This window comes from Notechis scutatus, chromosome 1, assembly GCF_049901735.1.
Source record: "Notechis scutatus isolate UNSWTSFEM ecotype Mainland chromosome 1, rNotScu1.2, whole genome shotgun sequence".
NCBI lineage: Eukaryota > Metazoa > Chordata > Lepidosauria > Squamata > Elapidae > Notechis > Notechis scutatus.
This window is the reverse complement of record NC_142009.1, coordinates 68,421,551-68,443,101: the sequence shown is the minus strand read 5'-3', so window position 1 is coordinate 68,443,101 and position 21,551 is coordinate 68,421,551. Positions and strand designations below refer to the sequence as shown.

The window sequence follows — 21,551 nt, the reverse complement described above, 5'->3', positions numbered from 1 at the left end:
ATCCTTGGGGAATCAAAGGTTGCTCGTGCAGCTGCATTCTGTACCAGCTGAAGCTTCTGGGTGCTCTTCAAATATCCTTGTCACTTATTAATGTGAAGATAAAATAGTACTTGCAGACTATTGGCCTGCTTTTAGACAATTATTGTCTTCCAGTAAAATTGAACATCAATCCGACAGTTCAGTTCAGTTTACAATTGAAAACCTTTCTTATTGGATTTAATTTTAGCTATTCAGCCCACTATCAAATTCAAGTAATTTTCCAGAATTCAATTGCTTTCTTGGGGTTGTATGATAGGGAGCACCAAGTAATATTTATGATATCTTACTCTGAAGCTCTCCAGGACAATACTGAACAGGTTAGGGGACAGGATACAACCATGTAGGGCTCTAGTGTTAATGATGTAGATGTTGACAATGTGATCCAACACCCGCTTTTGAACTAGGCCTGTAAGGAAGGACTTGAATATGCAAAACAATATTGCAAGGCCCACATCATTCAGATGATGTAGAAGAACACTATGTTAAATAGTCTGAAAGCCACTGAAGGATGGCTGCATCATCCAATTTGTAGACAAGGTCATCATCAAAGTAGCTTCATGTCATATTCTTATTGAAAGCCAATTGGCATGAATCCAAATAATTGGAATCATCCAGATATATTGAATGAGGAAGTTATAACCGGATCAATCATTTTTCTAAAAAAGAATATTTCAGATTATTCATTATTTGCGCAGATCTCCCCAGGTTAAAAGAATATTTTCAATAGAGTTCTTATTAGTTCCTTTAAGCTGGGAGATAATATCTGTCACTTACAAAGAGGGCCAATGCTTTTCTGCTCTGTGAAAATATAATGGGGTAGAGGAATAAATATTTTTTTCTACTTATGAGGCCAAACTTCAAACTGATCTTCAGAAAGAACTGATCTATGGCCTAAATTCTTTCATTTATTCTTCAGCTGTTATCCAGTCCTTTTCATTGATCTCCCAGCTCTTTAATAAACAATTTGGATTTTTAAAGAGAAGAAAGCACTTAGAAATGAAAGTAGCTTGAAAATCTATGTATGGTTTTGCCATTGATATTCTTAACCGTAGTATATAATTAGCAGCATGACCAGTCACCATATCCAATCAGCTGTGTTATCAGTAATTCTTGTGGGAGGTCAAGATTCCATGTGCAAGCAAACATCAGTGCTGTGACTTATGTTTGGAAATGAACATGAAGGCAGTGAAACTTTTTCATTACTGTTTAGATATATTTTTCAAGCATAGGGGCAGTAGCTCTAAATTAGTGCTTACACACAAGATGAAATAAAGGAAGTTTAAGGATTAATTTTCATACAGTCTTTAGAAATGATTTAGCAGGTTTAATGAATTATGTCCTAGATCAGTCTTTCTCAAACTTCTTACTCTGGAGAAACCTCTGAAATAATTTTCAGATCTTAGTGAATCCGTGCATACAAATTAAATAACTATTTTTCACAAAAAATATGAAAAATTCACAATTCAATTAATTTGTAACCTATACAACCCACATTTGTCAACATTAACAATAATAGCAAAGTGTTGGCCAGGAGCTGAGTTGTGATGTGTAAAAATCCCCATCATTATGAGTGCTAGCATTGCATTTGTTAAAAAAAGATTGGTTTTTCCAATCACAATGTCTTATAGAACCTTAAAGACCTCTTGCTGATTCTGAGTTGAGAAAAGTTGGTGTAGATGATATGGAATAGATGTTCTGTGTACATATATCTTTGCCATGTGTTGATATGACCAGCTGAAGGTCATCTTTTTGAATATAAGTACTGTTGGGTAACAGTATACAAGAAGGGAACATAGAGAAGGAATTTTCATAGAATAACAGAGTTGGAAGGGACCTTGGAGGTCATCTAGTCCAATCAGTAGTGGTATTCAGCCGGTTCGCACCGGTTCAGGTGAACTGGTAGCAAGGATTTTGTGTGGGTCGCCGAACCGGTAGTAACTTCTGGCTAGCAATGCCCCCAATCCGGTTGCCCATCACCGCTCACTCGCTTGCCTCACCTGCTCGCTCACCCCGTCCACCAGATGCTTGCCCACCCAGCCACTCCTTAAGGTATTTTTTTAACTTCCTGACAATCAGTTGTTCCTATGAACAGCTGTGCCAGGAATCCCCTTGCTTCTTACTGCTTCACCCAGGTGGCTTCCCTGAGGCCCAGGAAGGCAAAAAATGGAGGGAGGGGGCATAGCCCCCCTCCATTTTTTGCCTTCCTGGGCCCCAGGGAAGCTTCCTGGGAGCAAAAATGCCCCCCCAGAGGCTCCTCTGAGGCCAGGAAGGCCCCAAAATGGAGCGTGGAAGGGTGCTGTGTGCACCTCCTATGTTCCATTTTTTTTCTTCCTAGTCCCAGGGGAGCAAAAACACCCTCCCTGGAGGCTCCTCTGAGGCCAGGAAGGCCCCCAAAATGGGGTGGGGATGGTGCTGCAAAAAAGCCACGCCCACCCAATCACATGTCCACGCCCACAGAACCGGTAGTAAATTTTTTTGAATCCCACCACTGAGTCCAACCCCTTGCTCAAGCAGGAGTCTATTCCAAATATTAGCTTCTACTTAGGATCAAACTCACAGCCTCCTGATTGTGAGGCAAGAGCTCCATCTCTAGGCCACCAGAGCTGTCCTATGTGAGATATGTATCACAGTTTTTAGTTTCTTTAAACTTTGGCCATCTTATTTAAGATTTTAGGAAGGGCTGAGTAAGAATCTTTTTTCAAAAAATGCATATATTAAAATTTGAATTTGTATTTTCTGTGATGCCTCTTTTAGTTAAAGTTATATTGCAGTACTCTTTTGCATGCAAATACATGGTAATATCAAAAAGGAATCTAGATTTTTCTGAGTAACAAAATAGTAATTACAGAATATAATTTCTAAGCTTAATGTGTATTGAAAAGCTATTGATATTTTTAATGGCTGGTTTTATTTTTGAAGTATAAAAATGGGTGATGGTATTGATCTGTTTTCTAAAAAAAGAAAAGGACCATGATTTTACCAACAGGTTATTTGTGAATCTAAATATTGTTGTAAACTGACAGTCAGATTCAGGATGATATCTAATAAGTTGTTGATTTCAAAAGGTTATAACTGATTCTAAAACTAGTGTAAGAAATGTGGAAGTTTTAGAATTTTTGAACAATTACTTATGAGTTGTATCTGTCTAATTTATTTCTGATAATTATAATGCAATGCTAAATCTTATTGCTAGAAAAGTAGTAATTTTATTTTAATTATGTAACAATTACTTACTAATTAGGGAAAATTCACTTGATCAGAATGGAGGGCTCTTATGTTCTTATTTATAGAATTGAAATAACCTGTAGAAAACAAATATACTTAGCTGCTTAAAATGGAATGATTATCTTAAACAAATACTTGTTAACAAAATTTAGTATGAAATATGGTTACAAATTGAACCAACAAATTGTTATTTTCTTAGATGATATGTAGAAGAAATCATAATTCTTTTCACGTTCATTTTAAACTATCCCACTAGTTCTTTTCTTCACTATTTCTGAATAATGCAGTTATTGACTGCAGTTCACAGTTTTACATAAATTGTATTTTATTAATCAGATGTGACTTCATAACATTGTAAACATTAGATATAAGCTTTGTAACTTTAATCCTTATCAAGCCAACTAAAGGCAAAATCATTTTAGTATTACCAGTATACGTAACTTTCATTGGTTCATTTTTTGTCTTTTATTTGTCCTTTTCCCTCCTCTGTTCTGTTGCATAGAGAAGATGCAGGCAGTTAAGCAAATTCCCAAGCTGCAAATGGAAGTCCGTAGTGACAATACTAACCTGGTATACCGCAATGGACATCTCCAGTCAGGTGGGTTTGGTTTTCCCAGCACCTAATTAATTAGGGGGATGTCTCTCAGTATCTACCTTATCAAAACAAAATATGCAGCAATAAATACCCTGCTCCTAATATATTTTTAAAATGTTTTTTCTTTTAAAGATTCTTATTAATCTATGCTGAATTAATGTTGTCTTCACCCAACTGCTTTCCTTACTTTTTAACATTTCTTAAGTCTTGAAAACCAAGGCAAGGCATTAGTTTTAAAGTTTAGTGTTTTGACATAAAGTTTGGCATTTTGGAAAAAAAATAGGACCCTTATAAAATGCAGTGCTAGAAAAAAATAAGATTTCATTAAAAAAAAATTCACATCTCTTATTATGTTGATTGCTATTTTTTTATAAAAGCAAAATCAGAGAATATGTTTTTATTGAAGGATATTTTTTCCTGGCTTTTTTGTCAGTGTGTGTACATGAGATATAACAATGAGAAAATCAGCTTGAAGTTTATTTATATGAGAAAATTATTGGTGTTCAGCATTCTTAAAGCCTGTTTTGAATGAAAATAAGAGAAAAAATTAGGTAGTGTGTTGTGTTTGTGGCTAAGCTGCTTTGGAAATTTCCTTGCTGTGGTAATATAACCTATTGATCATTTTCTGTAAGGCCTTTGTATAACTAGCAGTAAGTCTAGGAAGATGTGGGCATTCTTGGTGGGGGTAGGAGTATCTTTGCTCAGAGTGCCTCATTCTGTTTTGATTCTGCCAGTTTAGAAGGAATAGGAAAATGGGTGAAAGTTCAAGGTACAAGATACACAGTTGTGCTTTCTCATGGGACTTTCCAAACTTTCCCATGAGACTTTCCGTGGCTGTATGATCTCATCCTAGCAAGGTAACATCTGGGAATTTCCAAGATTGTGTGTTCTCATGCTGGTGAAGTAATCTCCTGTTGAGGTCATTGTTTTCTGAATATGCATACTGTATATTTTGCTTGTGTTTTTTCTCAATAAATACTGCTACCTGAGTTCTCTCAGGGCTGGCATTTTCTCAGAGACATTTCCCTGTGTCTCATTTTCAAATGTCAGTCCACCATAAATGGTGACCCCGACGTGATAGCTTGGAAAGCTATACGTTTCCCGCATCCTATACTCATCGTCATGCGGACGTCGACTGGGCCCTCATCTTCTTCGCTGGACGAAGATAGATTCTTTTCGTGAGTATGGGGGAGATCTCTCGAAGGCTCAGAAAGAGCACATCAGGGAATTGAGAGGGATCATTGGGAATAGTTTTGGGTTTGGAATTGGCAGTAGGGGTTGTGCTGTAGGAAAGAAAGAAATTGAGGACTTACTACAGTATGTTTGGAAAAATATTAAGTCATATCCGGAGGGAGGTAGTATTAAAGTAGAGTCCTGGAAAAAGATAGGGAAATTTTTGCACGAGGAACCTCGTGCCCCTTCTTCAATTTTGTTAACCTGGAGAGTGATTATGGATGCATTAGCTACTTATGAACAACCGCTCCTAGCACCCCCGAAGAAGGTTTGCCGCTTTACCATGCGGTACGTTTGTTGCCACCGACGGCACCTCCAGATAAATCTGGGGACTGTCCGGCGCTAGAAATACTTTGTCAGAGGATAAGAGTTTACCTTTAAGGGTTCAGGTGGATGCAGTTACTGCAGCTATTCAAGAAGCAAAGAATAGAGGGGAATTATCAGGAGATGATTTGGTGGAGTTTGGAGTAGAAGTTCAACTTAATCCAGTAGAAATTGTCATGGATGCTGCATTAAATCCGCAGCGGGAGTGGAAGCCTTTACAGCTCAGAATTTTGAGGGAAGTTAAGCAAGCAGCAAAAGAATATGGTGTTAGATCGCCATATACTCAGGCATTGTTAGAAGCAGTTGGTTATGGAAATAAAATGATTCCGGCTGACTGGAAAGCTCTGTTGAATATGATTTTAACTCCAGCTCAATATTTGGTGTTAGATCAGAAATGGAGACAGCTGGCAGTCCAGAGGGGAACAGCAAATGTTACCCCAGATCAGCTTTATGGAGCTGGTAATTTTACAACAGTGGAACAACAGAGAGATGGTATGCCTGAGGAAGGGTTCATTCTTCTCCCACAAATAATTTTTCAAGCCATAGGGTCTCTCCCTGACGGCGAAGGTGGTGAGAAGACCTTTACTAACATCAAACAAGGGAACAATGAACCCTATGAAAATTTCATTAGCAGACTGAAATTGGCTATTGAAAGACAAATTGATAATCAATTCGCCCAGAAAGAGTTGCTTTTTAAGTTAGCAGTAGAACAAGCTAACACAGATTGCAAAAGATTTTAAATCCACTGGTAGCAAGTGGAGAGAGAGAAATCGCAGATTTGATTAATGCATGTAGGAAGGTTGGGAGTCAGTCTTTTAACATGGAAACTTTAGCTCTGGCTTTACAAACAGGACATGCTCAGAAGGGAATTGTTTCAATTGTGGGAAGCCTGGACATTTTAAAGCGCAATGTCGGGCTCCTGGAGGAGGTCAAAATCAGCAAAATAAGAGATCAATGGGACAGGGTGTTCGTCCTAAATCAGTGTGCCCAAAATGTAAGAAAGGATACCATTGGGCATATCAAATGCTCCTACAGTTTTTACTGATGGAGGGAAAGTTTTTGGTGCTTGTGTTTGGAAAGATAAATCTGGAATTTGGCATACAAAAGTGACATCAGAGCAGAAGTCTGCCCAGCAGGCAGAACTTGCTGCTGTAGTTTTGGCTTTTCAAAATTTTCACAATCAGGATTTTAATTTAATAGTGGATTCATTGTATGTGTATAATTTGTTACCCTTTGTAGCAGGTTCTTATTTGTCTCCTGGAATATCACCTGATATTTTAAGATTGCTTTTGCTTTTACAAGGATGTTTGGAGCAGCGTGTGAATGTGTGTTTTGTTGCTCATATTCGTAGTCATAGTAATTTGCCTGGAATTTTATCACAAGGTAATGCCAAAGCTGACAGTGCTGTAACTTCAGTCCTCACTGTCCAGCCATGGGACAGTCATAGTTATTTTCATCAAAACGCTAAAGCATTGGCACAGCAATTTAAACTTACTACTGCAGAAGCTGCTGCCATAATTCAACAATGTCCAACTTGTTCAAAGCAGGGCACGAATATCCCTATGGGAGTTAACCCCAGAGGGTTGAAACCTTCAATGATTTGGCAAATGGATGTTACTCAATATCCATCATTTGCGCCCTGGAAATATATACATGTGACTGTGGATACTTACTCAGGATTTTTAATGGCTACCCCTCAAAGAGGTGAGATGGTTAAACATGTCATCAATCATTGCATTAAGACTTTTTCAGTTGCTGGTACACCTAAAACTTTAAAAACTGATAATGGTGCGGCTTATCGGAGCACCGGTTTTGATCAGTTTTGCAAACAATGGTCTGTGGAACATAAATTTGGGATTCCATACAATTCTACTGGGCAGGCTATTGTAGAACGTCATAATTCCACGCTCAAGACCATGTTGACTAAATTAAATAAAAAGGAGGGAAGCTCCTGGGGCTTCCGGCGATTCAAGATCAATTAAATCTAGCTTTATATACTTTAAATTTTTAAATTTGTCTGGTAACCCCTGCGCGCGGCCAGCAGGCATTTTTCTTCTCCTTCTACAGATGCGGTGAGACCTCGGGTGTTGGTGCGGTTCCTTCCAGATCCAGCATGGGTTCCTGCTGAGCTGATAACGTGGGGACGTGGTTATGCAGCAGTTGAACATCTTGGTCAAATTCGTTGGGTTCCTGGTCGGTGTGTTCGGCCTGATCATTCGCAGGCACCTGTGAAGGAAGTTTCGGAGGAGCAGGATGGCGCATCTGTGGTTCCTGATCCTGTTGATTCTGCCTAATCTGTCCTGGGCTGCTCGGGTGCGGAGAGAGCAGCGACAGCATGTTCAGCGTGCCGGAGATTTGGGCGATGATTTGTGGACAGATAATAATTACATTAAAGATTTGCGCACAACTGCCAAAAACTTGAACATCACCAATTGTTGGTTGTGTATGCACCTTCCTGGGAGAGTGGGAGAAGGACTAACATTGCATGGAGTGCCTTTTGAGGAAAAAGATTTAATAAAGAATGCAACCTGGAGAAAACAGTTGTCTTGTGCTACAACAGAGCAATTCCAGATCCTAACCATGGGAGGTAATCTATGGACACAAATTTCTCGAGGTCTTATCCCACCTTTGGGATTGCTATGAACTATAGGGATATTCATATTTTAAATAATTTTACTGTTGCTATGTTTAATGATACTATAAAGAATATTAAGATGATTAATGTAGAAATGTCTGAAATTCGTACAGTTACTTTGCAAAATCGATATGCTTTAGATATTATGTTAGCTGCTCAAGGAGGAGTTTGTGCTTTAATTCATTCACATTGTTGTGTTTTTATACATAATTATGAGCCAAACATTACAAAAACTGTTCAGGACATGGAAGATCGTATTGCTCAGCATCAATCTGGAGCCGATGGGTTTAATGCATCATTCTGGGACAGTCTGTGGTCCTGGCTTCCTGATGGATCATGGTTTCGCTCCTTATTGCAAGGGGTTGTTATTATTATTGCTATATGTATCTTATTATGTTGTTTTATTCAATGTATTCCTAATCTATTACAAATGTGTACCTCAGTCTTCCGGCGTGTGGGATCAGGTCATGAGGGAACTGTGTACTATGCCACTAAAACACCCCCTATCTTTGAATAAATAAAAAGGAGGGAATGTGGTAATATAACCTATTGATCATTTTCTGTAAGGCCTTTGTATAACTAGCAGTAAGTCTAGGAAGATGTGGGCATTCTTGGTGGGGGTAGGAGTATCTTTGCTCAGAGTGCCTCATTCTGTTTTGATTCTGCCAGTTTAGAAGGAATAGGAAAATGGGTGAAAGTTCAAGGTACAAGATACACAGTTGTGCTTTCTCATGGGACTTTCCAAACTTTCCCATGAGACTTTCCGTGGCTGTATGATCTCATCCTAGCAAGGTAACATCTGGGAATTTCCAAGATTGTGTGTTCTCATGCTGGTGAAGTAATCTCCTGTTGAGGTCATTGTTTTCTGAATATGCATACTGTATATTTTGCTTGTGTTTTTTCTCAATAAATACTGCTACCTGAGTTCTCTCAGGGCTGGCATTTTCTCAGAGACATTTCCCTGTGTCTCATTTTCAAATGTCAGTCCACCATACTTGCTATGTTTTTTATGAGGTTTGTAGATTGTACCTTCAGTCATTTTTATTCTTTATAAGACATGCTTCTGAAATAACTCCAAATAGTATCAAATATATAAATACTTTTCTTACTGATTTTTTTGCTTATAAAGACATTTATGGCAATTATTTCTCTCTAAAAGTGTACTCTCACTAACCGATTAGTGTGATGTGGTGCTTTGCTTGAAACAATTACTATTGGTATTTGAATACAGGTAATTCTCAACTTACAACCCTTTATTTAGTGACTGAAGTTACAATGGCACTGAAAAATGTGACTTTTTTCACACTTCCAACTATTGCAACATCTGCATGGTTACGTGATTAAAATTCAGATGATTGGCAACAGGTTCATATTTATGACTGTTGCAGTGTCCTGGAGTCATGTGATGCCGCTTTGCAACTTTCTGACAAGCAAAATCAATGGGGAAGCCAGATTCACTTAACAGTCTTGTTATTAACTTAACGACTGTGATGATTCACTTAACAGTTGGGGCAAGAAAAAGTCATAAACTGGGGGTAAAACTTACTCAACAACATAAATTTGGAGCTCAATTATGGTCATAAATTGAGGACTACCTTATACAGTTGGTATTTTTCTTCATTCTGGTAACTAGAATTGCCAAATATCTATGCATGGCTTTGTGCAAGATAGTTATATTTTGATAGTTATATTTGTAGGGCAACAGTGTGACTTCATTTGTGATGTTCTGACACCAACGCGATATATGAATCAGCATAATGAGAATTGGCATATCGCTATATTGTAGAAGAAAAAACTCATTACTGCTTGCAATTGCAACTACTTTTATTGATACTTTTTAAAGCAAATAATCATATAGCCTCGATTGCATGGAAAGCAGTTTCTGTTCAAATAAATTTCATATCCGAAATAGTAAGGTTTTGTGTCTTTTTCTATTCTGTTCTTCCTTTTAATTTTCCTTCAGATAATTACACCTTCCAATAGTTAGATGTTTTTTGTGGATTTACTGTATCAAAGTAAATATTTGGCACACCCTCCTAAAACAAAATCAGTTTGCAATTCTGATAAGCTTATCATTACTTTCTATCCACTTTGAAAAACATTGTATCTTTATCACATCGCGAATTGCGAATTGATTTGAAATCCACATTAGCTGTGCTTTTAACATAAAATCATTCAGAAATTGGGAGTTGAATATTATGATCATACGGATAGTACTGAAAGGATATGTACACAAGAAAAAGGCAAACATTCTATCTCATTTTTATACTTGGATCAGGTGAAGCACTGTAACATACATTTGTATCTAAGTTCAATACAAGATCATTTGCCCCCTCCAACCCAAATTCTATTGCTCCATAGTGTGTGTAATATTTTCACTGTTTGAGGCAGATGTGCAAGTTTCTGTGTAATCTTAAAATAGATTATTGCATGGTTTTATTTATTTATTTAATTTATTTGTAGCATATAGTATCTCACGGTTCAAGGCAACTATGTGTCTTAAAACAAGCTTACAATAAGTTTTAGTTATCCACTCCTGCACTGTCTGTTGAAGCTTGTCTGGAAACCTAGTTAGTACTTTGTCTTTTCACTGTTTTCAAACAGAATTTAAACTCTTATTTGGAACCAGGAATCTTGAACCCTAGTTTTTCTGTAACTTCCACAGACATTAATATAAACTTCTTTGATATTTTTGTGGCTCTAGCATCTACCCGATAAGAGTCTTATTCCTAGGCATCTTATATGGTGTCTTTGCTGTCTTTTAGATATCAAAGAAAATAATGTTGACAACTTTATTGTTGCTTGATTTGTTTGACGCATTTTAATCCTTTATGATTCACTCTGAAAATATTTGAGAGGTGCTAGATATTTTGCATGTATTTTTAGTTTTAATTAACTCCATTTTAAAGCTGTTGTTTCTGTTTTTAAATATTTATTTTTATATATGTATTTTACTGACAGTTGTATACCATGCAGAGAGTACAACTTAGGTTACCATATAAATTTGATAAATAAATGCATAAATGTTAAGTGAAGAGCGAATCTAACTTTCTAGGATATATTCTGAAATATTTTAACTGCTTGCTTTCTTGTTGATAATCTTTATAAAGTAATCTAGATTAGTGAAAATGTCATTAGGTAAAAAAAAAAAGTCCATCATGTATTAATTAATTCCACTTAGATCCAAAATTTTACTGTATTGGTCAGGGGTGGGTAATCTTTTGCCATCAAAGGAGGCATTCCCAAGACGTAATCTGTAAGGAGCCATATGTCACTGGTAAATGGAATGTACAGTATGTAAGTAGTGGAAAGATATATTCCTTTAGAATTTTTATATCGGTCTTCATAGTTACATTATAACTTTATTTTCATGCTTCTATAGATGTAAAATATACATTACCTTTTTCCACTGTATTTTTGATTATGATTTTTGAGTCTTCATTTTATTACTGTTTAGCGACCATTCAAAATTATGGTATTGAAAAAATAACTTTATGACTATTCCTTGCACTTATGATTCTTGCAACATCCCTGCAGTCACATGATTAAGATTTGGTGCTCCACAACCAGCAGCTGTTTATGACTGTTGCAGCATATCACAGTCATGTGATCAATATTTGCATGCTCTACAATTGGCTTCTGATGAGCCAAGTCAATGGAGAAGCCAGTGGTAAAATTGCAAGTCACAGCTATATGATGTTTTGCTTAGCAATGGAGTTTGTGGTCCCATTTGTTGTTAAGTGAAGACAATCTGTACCGTGTTTCATTCTAAATTCATATTGCTTGAATGCTGCAAAAATAGTTGTATGCTACCTGGTCAAAACTGTGCTTCTATAAATAGTCTAAGAAATTGAAAAAAAACTATAAGAATTCTGAGGTTTTAGACATTATTAGTATACATACTATAGCTCAGTGTTTAGATATGTTGGCTGTGATTGCAGGAAATGATAACAGCTTTAGTTCTAAAATTCTCTAACAAAGCAACCTACTCAATAAAGTTTACAAAATACCAGTGCAAACTGAAAGCAACATTATTAAGATAATATCATGTTCTTGAGGTGGTCTGTTCACATTGATAATGTGTTTATCCACTTATCTATAATGGCTATAGATAAGTATATTAAATTAAGTGTTTTTATATTATTGTTCATTATGTATTGTGAGATTCAACCCTATGTTATTATCCAGAGTTGTTTTGTGAATATAAATCAACTAAATTAATAGATAGTAACAATTTAAAAGTAAGTAAACGTGCAACTAGCTGATTTGAATGTTTTGTGTAGTAAGAAATGTGTTCTTTTTCTTTGTAGAAAATGGAACTATTCCGAAAAAGAAGGATCCGTTGTCTCACAGTAGTAATTCACTTCCTCGTTCAAAATCTGTGGCAAAGGCTGGATCTGGAGGATTTTCTGGGCACCAAAGAACACCTAGTTATACTGGAGTTTCTAATTTTTCTGCACCTAGAGTTCCTTCAGCTGCTACTCAGAAGGTAGGAAACTAGCTTCTATACACAGAATATTGCATATTTGTCATTGTAAATAGAAAAGTTGCAATTGAAATAGAAAAGGAAATAAAAACGTTGTGATTGAAAATAAAAGAATTGTATTTTATAAATAGCATATTTTGCATGCATTTAAATTCAGTTATTAATATTACTAGGAAAGGCTGGTAGAGATTGTGATTTACTATAAGGGAATTGTGTGTCTGTAATCCCAAACTCATTTTAGGGGAAAAGATTACTTAATGTTATTTTATTCTTAATTTTGGTTAAGGTTGTGGTTGTATCTAGTTTCATTCTTGTTATTATCTGCTGCAAAAGTGGAAAATGCTTTTCAATTATTTGACAGAAAATAACAAGGGGAGGAGTGAATTCAGTATATAGCATTCTTCCCCATTTTGCTGATGGGAGGCTTCTATCATTGGAAATAGCTGGATTCTGTCCATATTTTACAAATTGGCTATTAGGTTGCAAAACTGGTCCAAGGATAAGGGGTGAGAAATGATTTCACTGATGTTAGGGTACTTGCCAGAAGATGCCTGGAAAATGTTGGCATGAAAAAGTATATGGAAAAGGAAACAAAATGATAAAAAAGTAGAACTTTTTTTCTATTGGAAAAGCTAAAATATTTGTCATTTTTAAAATTAAGCAAAAGTCTGTGTTGTATGCATGTACACAGAGATTTTTATTCTCAATAGAGTAGAACTATTCATCTGTTCCAATTTATTTTGCTGACTACGGTTTTAAAATTGTTTTATGGTATGGGTTTAAAATTCCTTTCCAATTTTAAAACCATAAGGGTTAGAAAATGGATATAATGATACAGCTAGTTTTCTTCTGGGTTTATTATTTTCAGAGCAGAAAAAACATTTTCTTTAGAAATATTTTTAGAATATCACTGCCATCAACTCAAAGTGGTAATACAGAGTTCTATACAGATTTTACCTTTGCTCTTTATCAGCATGGTATGTTAGTCATTGGAAGGAAGGATTATTACATTTATAATATATAATTTATAAAATTATAAATTTATAAAAGTATGTTATATTACCATGGATAAAATATATATGGTTGCTAAGAGTTGACAATACCTTGATGGCACATAATCAATGTTACATTAATCTTTTGCAACATTTAATTAACTTTTTTCTGTATTTTTTTAAAGTCAAGTTAACTTGTGCCATATCAAAGATTTGTTTAACTGATTAGCCAGATGCTGAATGGAAATTTCCTTCCTTTAGATTACTGAAGCTGATACCTTTTTAAAATAATATTGAAATACATTTGAAATAATTGTTTCCTTAGGCTACTCCAAAAAATAATAGAACCACCAAGCCTTCTACTCCTTCTACTGCTGTTCGAAAAAAGAAAGATACAAAGATTTTAAAAAATGTGGATAGTAACCTTGCTAATCTTATTCTCAATGAAATTGTAGACAGGTAAGTGGTATTTTGTGGCTGGGTGGAGGGGTGGGAATGTTTTTTAGTGTAATCAAGTGTAATTATTTTCAGGGCAAGTAATGTTCATATTTTTTCTGCATCTGTTTAAGATTAGGATAGGAAGAAATGAAAATATTCTTTAAAATATAATATTTAATATACATGAGAATTTCTTAACTGTGAGAGCTTTTTATAAAAAAGAAAATATGTTGAGGCAAAGAGTGTGAAATGCTCAGCTGCACTCTGGAAGAATGAGATGCCTATTGTGTAATTAAAATGTAATTACTATTCTGTATTTGTTAGTGGGCCATCTGTCAATTTTGATGATATTGCTGGGCAGGAGTTGGCTAAACAGGCACTGCAAGAAATTGTTATCCTTCCCTCACTTAGACCTGAAGTAAGCAATCTGTTTCCTGGCTTGTTTTATTACATCTTCAATGTTTTCATTATCTGGTAGATTTTACTTGGATTTTTTAAAATTTAGCCTTTTGAATATATTAAAGTAACATATATATTTGTTATATAATGTGTAAATATTACTCATGATTTTTCTGTATCAAAGTCCAATTGGAGTATTAGATTAGATGCTGGAGTAAAATTGGCACTCTTACAGTTACTTAAAATGTTTAGCTTTTATTGGTCCAATACATTGATTGTGTTGCATAGATTAATAAATAGAAATTAATCACATGCTCAATAATGAGCTAAAAAGAATATTATCTACTCCCCTGCTATACATTCATGCTGCTAGGTCTTCAGTGGTAAAATTTAAACATTAAATTTTCAGCAAAAATAGTTAATATTAGATATGCCCTTTCTATGGGTATCATCCATTTCTACATGACATTCTGCTGAGAATCCTCCTTACCCAGGAAGGGAGGGAGAAACAATTTTAATCATTTCTTCATATGCAACATCTACCACTGACTCTTCCATGTTCTTCAGATGGCCTCTCTATTTTTAGTACCAGATTTTTGTGTTCTAGGAATCTACAATAGAGTGGAAGTACTAGCAAAATAGTTCTTCTATTCTGCCAGTGAACATGCTGAGCTGAATCAGAAACCTAATGAAATTGAAAGTTGCCCTTCTGTTTAGTATGCTGGCAGGCAAAGTGTATCTTGAAACCAATATTAAAGATACAATCGGTCTACAGATGATCTTTGACCTATGACTGTAATGGAACCTGCCCATTATTGTTGCAAGTAGTTATGGGCATTAAGTGAAATGGTCACACTTAATGACCCCCTACCCCTCCTATCTCTGCTGCAGTTTGAGGAAACAATGGGCACATTTTCAAAGACATCTTTTCATCTGGGCTTTTAATGTTTCAGTAGATTTTGGCACCAGAGTTCAGATTTTGCATTTGTAGCATCAATTGACAATTGAAATAATATTACTGTTGATAAGTAGTTAAGTACAATCAGTCCAGGTTCAATTCTCTGGCAATTGAATGAACAAATGCTTACCATCGCAATCAATCTCTAATAATAGAAGGTAGGAAAATGGAACCTAAATCATCAGAAACCATATTCTTGGTTTTAAAAATCAAATGGTAAATATTAAATATATGAATTTCAGAACACAATCAAGATTAAATTAATCTTGATTGCATTCTGAAATTCATGTATTTAATATTTACTTATAAGGAATGATTCTTGTGTTTTATTGTTTGTTAAAAAAAACCTGCTTGTATCCATTTGGTGTGAATTTTTGAGATGTTGTGAATTTTGCTGATGGGTAGCTATTGCAGTCTTCTCTTATTAATGTTTGGTCTGTTGTGAAAGTACCACAACAAAAGTCTAAAGATCCCCATTGTGTTTCATTTATATACTATTGTATATCACATTTTTACATCTATTGTAGCTAATTTTCTCTTTAAGATACGTCTAAAGATATTGCAGGAAAGAAAAATTGACAAGTTTATTGCTGATGCTATAATAAAATATATATTTTTATATAATCACTCCAACTAATATACTCTGTATGTTACATGTTCATTCTCTTAAGATAAAAACTAAAGACAATTAACAAAATAAATCCACAGTATATATATTAGCCAGAACAGCCAATTGGAGGCAGTTTTGCTGTTTCTTCTTTCTTCCGTCAGATGGCTCCCACCTGACTATTAAAATACACTTTGTGAAGAAAACGTAGAACTGCAATCCTGGATAACAGGCTATAAGAGCGTTAGTTGCTTGAAAAATGAATAACAATTTATAATAGTAAAAAAATTAATTAATTCCATTTGAGAAAGTATTGGTTTCTATAGCACTTATAGCTTGGTGAATTCCAAATAATATATCCTAAATAATACAACAGAAAATTGTGAAACTAATGCTTAAATTTAGTAATTTAAGCATTAGTTTCACAATTTTCTTTTGTGTTTGATTTTTTTGTGGTCCTTTCTGGCTTATTTTTCCTAAACTCTTATTTTGATCCATATCTACTGCAAAACACATTATAAATGTCTTCTCTCAGCTATAAAATTACTAGTTTACAGGCTGAAGAGTTCAAATTATGCCATGAACCAAAATGTAACTCAGTCAATCTTCTAGTTGTTTACAGGACTTAGGGCTCCTGCACGAGGATTGTTGTTGTTTGGCCCACCAGGAAATGGGAAGACAATGCTGGTAAGAGAACTGCTTTCTTCTATCACATGGGCAGGCAGGTAATCTCCTCTTTTGTTCCCCCAGTATCCCCTCTAAATCTGATTATATTTGCGAAAATTGGCAGTGTATTTTTCTGTCATTTTAAGACAGGAAACAAACATGTGAGATTTAAAAGAGGTTTAAGATAATTTATTTCTTTCAAAATCCTCAAAATTTCTCCCATTAATCCAAAAAAATAAAAAAAAACACATTTATGCACATTTGTATCCCCAGCTCATTCATTTTAGTTGTTCTGCCCCTCCCCTTAGCCCGAAAATATTATTTGTGCTTTGGCATATTGCTTATGGAAACAGTGTTTGGACATTATATTTTATATGTGTATCCAAGGAATATTTTTTCCTATCATTTTGGGATAAGAGTAGTATCATGTTGGGTCATGGGTACTCCAATTAGAAAAATGCTCAGAATTGCACAGTATCTTACAAAAAAAAAAAGTAAACTGTGAACTATATTAGCAGACATTAAAAGGTATAACATACGGTAAATTGCTGAAGTGCTGATAGATTGAAATTTCCTTTAACATATATAGTTAGTTATTTACTGGGCACATATGTGTCCAATTTAGCAGAACTCTGGCTAATAAGGATAATTACGTTGCTGAAATATGTTACATGCTTGGTATTATATTGCAGCCTTAAACCATTTTTTTTTTTTTTGATATAGGCCAAAGCCGTGGCTGCAGAATCAAATTCAACCTTCTTTAACATAAGTGCTGCAAGTCTGACATCAAAATATGTGAGTAGCAGTATTATATTTTGGCTGTGGTTAAAGGGTCATCTTAGGAAGTTTTGGGGAAAAATAAATGGAGCCATATTTGCACCAGATTCCAGTACATTGGAAATAATGTTTATCTATTTCTAAACTATTTCTAATTTTGCATCTACATCTGTGTCTTATTCCACTGGAATATGTAAAACTTCAAAGCTGTAATATAAAAGATCTTGGAAGAAAATTTTTCAGTATCTTCCATTCCCCCTCTTAAGTCATCTATGTCCCTCTGAAAAATGCCTGCATGGATGAAGTCCTCTTGGACATGGTGCTACAAAAATAAATATTTAGGTAATTCCTTTTCCATTATATCCCCAGAACTGTGAATCTATCCAGAAATGGGTTTTTCAGGAATAGAGATTGGGTAAAAGAATTAGCTGCCGCTAGAAGGACATATCTGTGTTAGTTGGCAGCAACAGATTGTTAATACATGTTATGTTAATATTTCAATTTAGTGTTTCTTTCAAGAAAAAGCAAGAAAAGCTCCTCCAATACAGTCAGAGATTTTGGAGTTTTATAACATAATTTCCATATTTTGCTTTTTTTTATTGCTATGTTTGTTTGAGGTTGCTATTTTGCTATTGTATGATTCTGTACTTTCCTTTTGTTATTAGCTTGGAGTATTAAGTATATAGTAATTTTGCAAAACCCCATTTTCTTTTAAAACCTTCTCCATTTCACATTCTTTGGAGCAGCCTCCTGAATAAAAAAGCTTTTTATGTGTGCCTGGCTTGTAGAGGGAGATAGAAATGAAAACTTTAATGAACTTTTAAAAATTAATTTGATTATAGTTTAGTAAATATAATAACACAGATTTAATGTCAGAGAATAGAATAGATCAAGTTAGTTGTGTTTTAGTATCCACTGATAATATGCCAGTTGTGAAGCATATGATTCAATCAATTTGAGGTGGGTACCTTCTTTGTTTTTTTCCCTTAGGTTGGTGAAGGAGAGAAGCTAGTTCGTGCACTTTTTGCAGTAGCTAGAGAACTTCAGCCTTCCATCATTTTTATTGGTAAAGTTAGTCAAAATTTTGACTTAAATTTAAAGCATAAACCTTTTAAAAATAGTCTTTTAATTGAGAATAACATATTCTTCATTCTCCATTTTATTAAATTGAGTTGCATTGCAGAAATAATATGTTCTTAATCAACAGTTTTAACTTTATTTTATACTATTTATAACAAGTACTAATAATCCATACTAGAGAACAGGATTTTTTTTAAAAAAAGTAAAATTTTCCCCAATCAATGATCTTTACGGGTACTTGTTAATTTTCTTAACCAATGTATGGAAATGGATTCCCATTACCTTCTCTTTTTTTCAAATCTTCTTGGACTAGCCTCCTATCCTAAGATTTCCTGGTGGGTTTCCTAGTTAGGTACTTTGCTTAGATTTTAAGTGCTGCACTGATAATATATTAATAATTTGGACCACAACATTTAATTCTTGTCATTCCTAAAAATGTTGACAACTTATTTAAGAGCTCTGGAGCAATATATGCTGTTTAGCATACAGAGTATTGAATTATATAAACAAATTTAAACTATATTAAAGTATACATTTAATATTGATTGCATATTTTCTGTTATGTTATTTAGATAGATAGATAGATAGATAGATAGATAGATAGATAGATAGATAGATAGATATATGCACATAGGTATAGATATAGATATATATGTATGTATATCATGTGTATGTGTGTGTTAAGTATGGGTATGGGTAGATATATGCATATACTTTGAGACCAGGCAACAGAATTTCATTTCTAATGTGTGCCAGTGTGCTCACAGTAAAAAATGACAATAAAGATTATCTTATCTTTATATTTTAGATGAAGTGGATAGTTTATTGTGTGAAAGAAGAGAAGGTGAACATGATGCTAGCCGACGTTTAAAAACAGAATTTTTAATAGAGTTTGATGGTGTAAGTATTAATTATGGAACAGCATTATAGTGCTGGGTATTTGTGGCAGTTATTGATTTTTTTTAAAAAAGAAAACAGTCAAGATTTTTCTAATAAAAGATGAACTGTTGCAGTTCTTTCTCCCTCCCCCTTTTTTTCTAAGCTTCAAGCAAGATAATACCCCAATCTTTTACAAGCTGCCAGGAGCTCCTTAATAACAGCAGCAGAAATACCACAAGGACAGCCAGTTTCCTCAGTACCCAATGCTAGGTTCAATGCAGAAGCTCACAACAAACAATATTCCTGTCAACCACCCCACTGCATTAAACATCAAAAGAATCTCCTGGGACATTTTTTCTCCAAGAGTATAACTTTATTGAAAAGCCAGATGGGTACAGAAATGGAAAAGGCAGTTCTCATGTTTTCATTTCAAACTTTCTAGACTTTTCCAAATAATGAGAAAATCATAATTTGTCATTAAACTCCACAAAATAATAATGGTTTCTGCATTGCCATTACATGGTATTGTGGAAACAGTTTGTTCCCAGTTACAAATGTGTGTGTGTGTGTGTGTGTGTGTGTGTGTGTATGGATCTTTGGTTATTCGGGTTTTCTCCTGCGTAAAATTGGAAGTATTTTGGCGACATTTCGACGAAATCTCATTCGTCATCTTCAGGCTTGTGTCTTCGGCTTTGTGCTTCTTGGAGTAATGTGAGCTTGCAGCTGTTTTTTCTTTTAACTGCCAGTGGGAGTGCGACTTGACTGGGTGGGGGCTTGGCTGTGTTCTGATTGGGTGGGGGTGTGTTCTCATTGGTTGGGGGCCTGGCTGTGATCTGATTGGTTGGGGGGTTGGCTGTGTTCTGATTGGCTGGGGGTGTGTTCTGTTCAGGTGGGGGCTTGGCTATGTTCAGGTTAGTATTAATTGTCGGGGGATTTGAGCTGGTGAGCTGTGATCCTGTTGTTTGGCTTCGCGTTTGTGGTCGTGCCACATCTTCATGTTGGGCGTCAGTTCACTTCATGTATGGGTCGGAGGGGTTTGAAGCGGGTAGTGATGCAGCTGCGGTAGGGCTTCTGGTCCGTGGTCGTGTCTCATCATCTGTGTGGGTGTGAATCTGCTTTTTACGTGGAAGTGTGGTGATAGCATCTTGTGTGGCCTTCGTGGGTGTGGGTCTGGTGTCATTCTTCATGTTAGGTACTCGTTTGTTAGTGAGGGCGGGTTTCCAAATGGCTGGTAGGCGGGAGGTATCATCTTGTTTATTCATGCTGTGTGGGTGTTTTTCTATCTCTATGGCTTCTCTGATTATTCTGAACAATCAGAACACAGCCAAGCCCCCACCCAGTCAAGTCGCACTCCCACTGGCAGTTAAAAGAAAAAACAGCTGCAAGCTCACATTACTCCAAGAAGCACAAAGCCGAAGACACAAGCCTGAAGATGACGAATGAGATTTTGTCGAAACGTCGCCAAAATACTTCCAATTTTACGCGGGAGAAAACCCGAATAACCAAAGATCCACATACAAATACCCCCGAAAACCTCAGAATATATATATATATATATATATATAGAAACACCAATCAAGCAGAACACAGCAAACTCCAAGACCAATAAACACAGACCAAGACTCCCAACCAATCAGGATGAAGAAAAAACCATTCTGGCACAGCAGTAGGCTAGCCCCAAATTTAAAACAGAAACAGCTGTGAAAGTCTGACTCACAGACAAACACAATACAGAAGCCTGATGATGGCAGATGAGATTCTGCCAAAACGTTGCCACAACTTTAAAAGCACAACTATAATGACGTGGGAAAATACCCGAACAAAGCTGAATACCATACATGTAAGTACCCACGAAAACTTAAGAAAACACACATACACACACACACACACACACACACACACACGTATGTATGTATGTATGCATGCATGCATGCATGTATGTATGGTATTCAGCTTTGTTCGGGTATTTTCCCACGTCATTATAGTTGTTCTTTTAAAGTTGTAGCAACGTTTCGGCAGAATCTCACCTACCATCACCAGGCTTCTGTATAGTGTTCGTCTATGAGTCAGACTTTTGCAGCCTTTTCTGTTTGCACTGCTTGCACTGGCACGAAGCCGAAAGCACCAGCCTGAGGATGGCGAGTGGGACCTCACCGAAACGTCGCCAAGATACTCTCAATCTTACACGGGAAAAGACCCGAACATGCCAAGACCTGCA

The 21,551-nt window shown here is 35.7% G+C and overlaps 1 protein-coding gene across 4 annotated transcripts in view; it reads left to right on the top strand.

Annotated features, from left to right (window-relative positions):
• SPAST (spastin) overlaps positions 1–21,551 on the top strand; it is a 44,030-nt gene that overhangs the window by 13,688 nt on the left and 8,791 nt on the right. For 2 of the 4 annotated variants that reach the window (XM_026669369.2, XM_026669368.2), the window contains exons 4-11: positions 3,767–3,862; positions 12,362–12,540; positions 13,855–13,988; positions 14,292–14,385; positions 16,544–16,618; positions 17,321–17,392; positions 18,365–18,440; positions 19,263–19,354. In XM_026669369.2, coding sequence (XP_026525154.1) covers positions 3,767–3,862; positions 12,362–12,540; positions 13,855–13,988; positions 14,292–14,385; positions 16,544–16,618; positions 17,321–17,392; positions 18,365–18,440; positions 19,263–19,354 — 818 coding nt within the window. The remainder of the gene's footprint in view (positions 1–3,766; positions 3,863–12,361; positions 12,541–13,854; positions 13,989–14,291; positions 14,386–16,543; positions 16,619–17,320; positions 17,393–18,364; positions 18,441–19,262; positions 19,355–21,551) is intronic. The other 2 variants (XM_026669372.2, XM_026669370.2) reach the window with 1 other exon arrangement.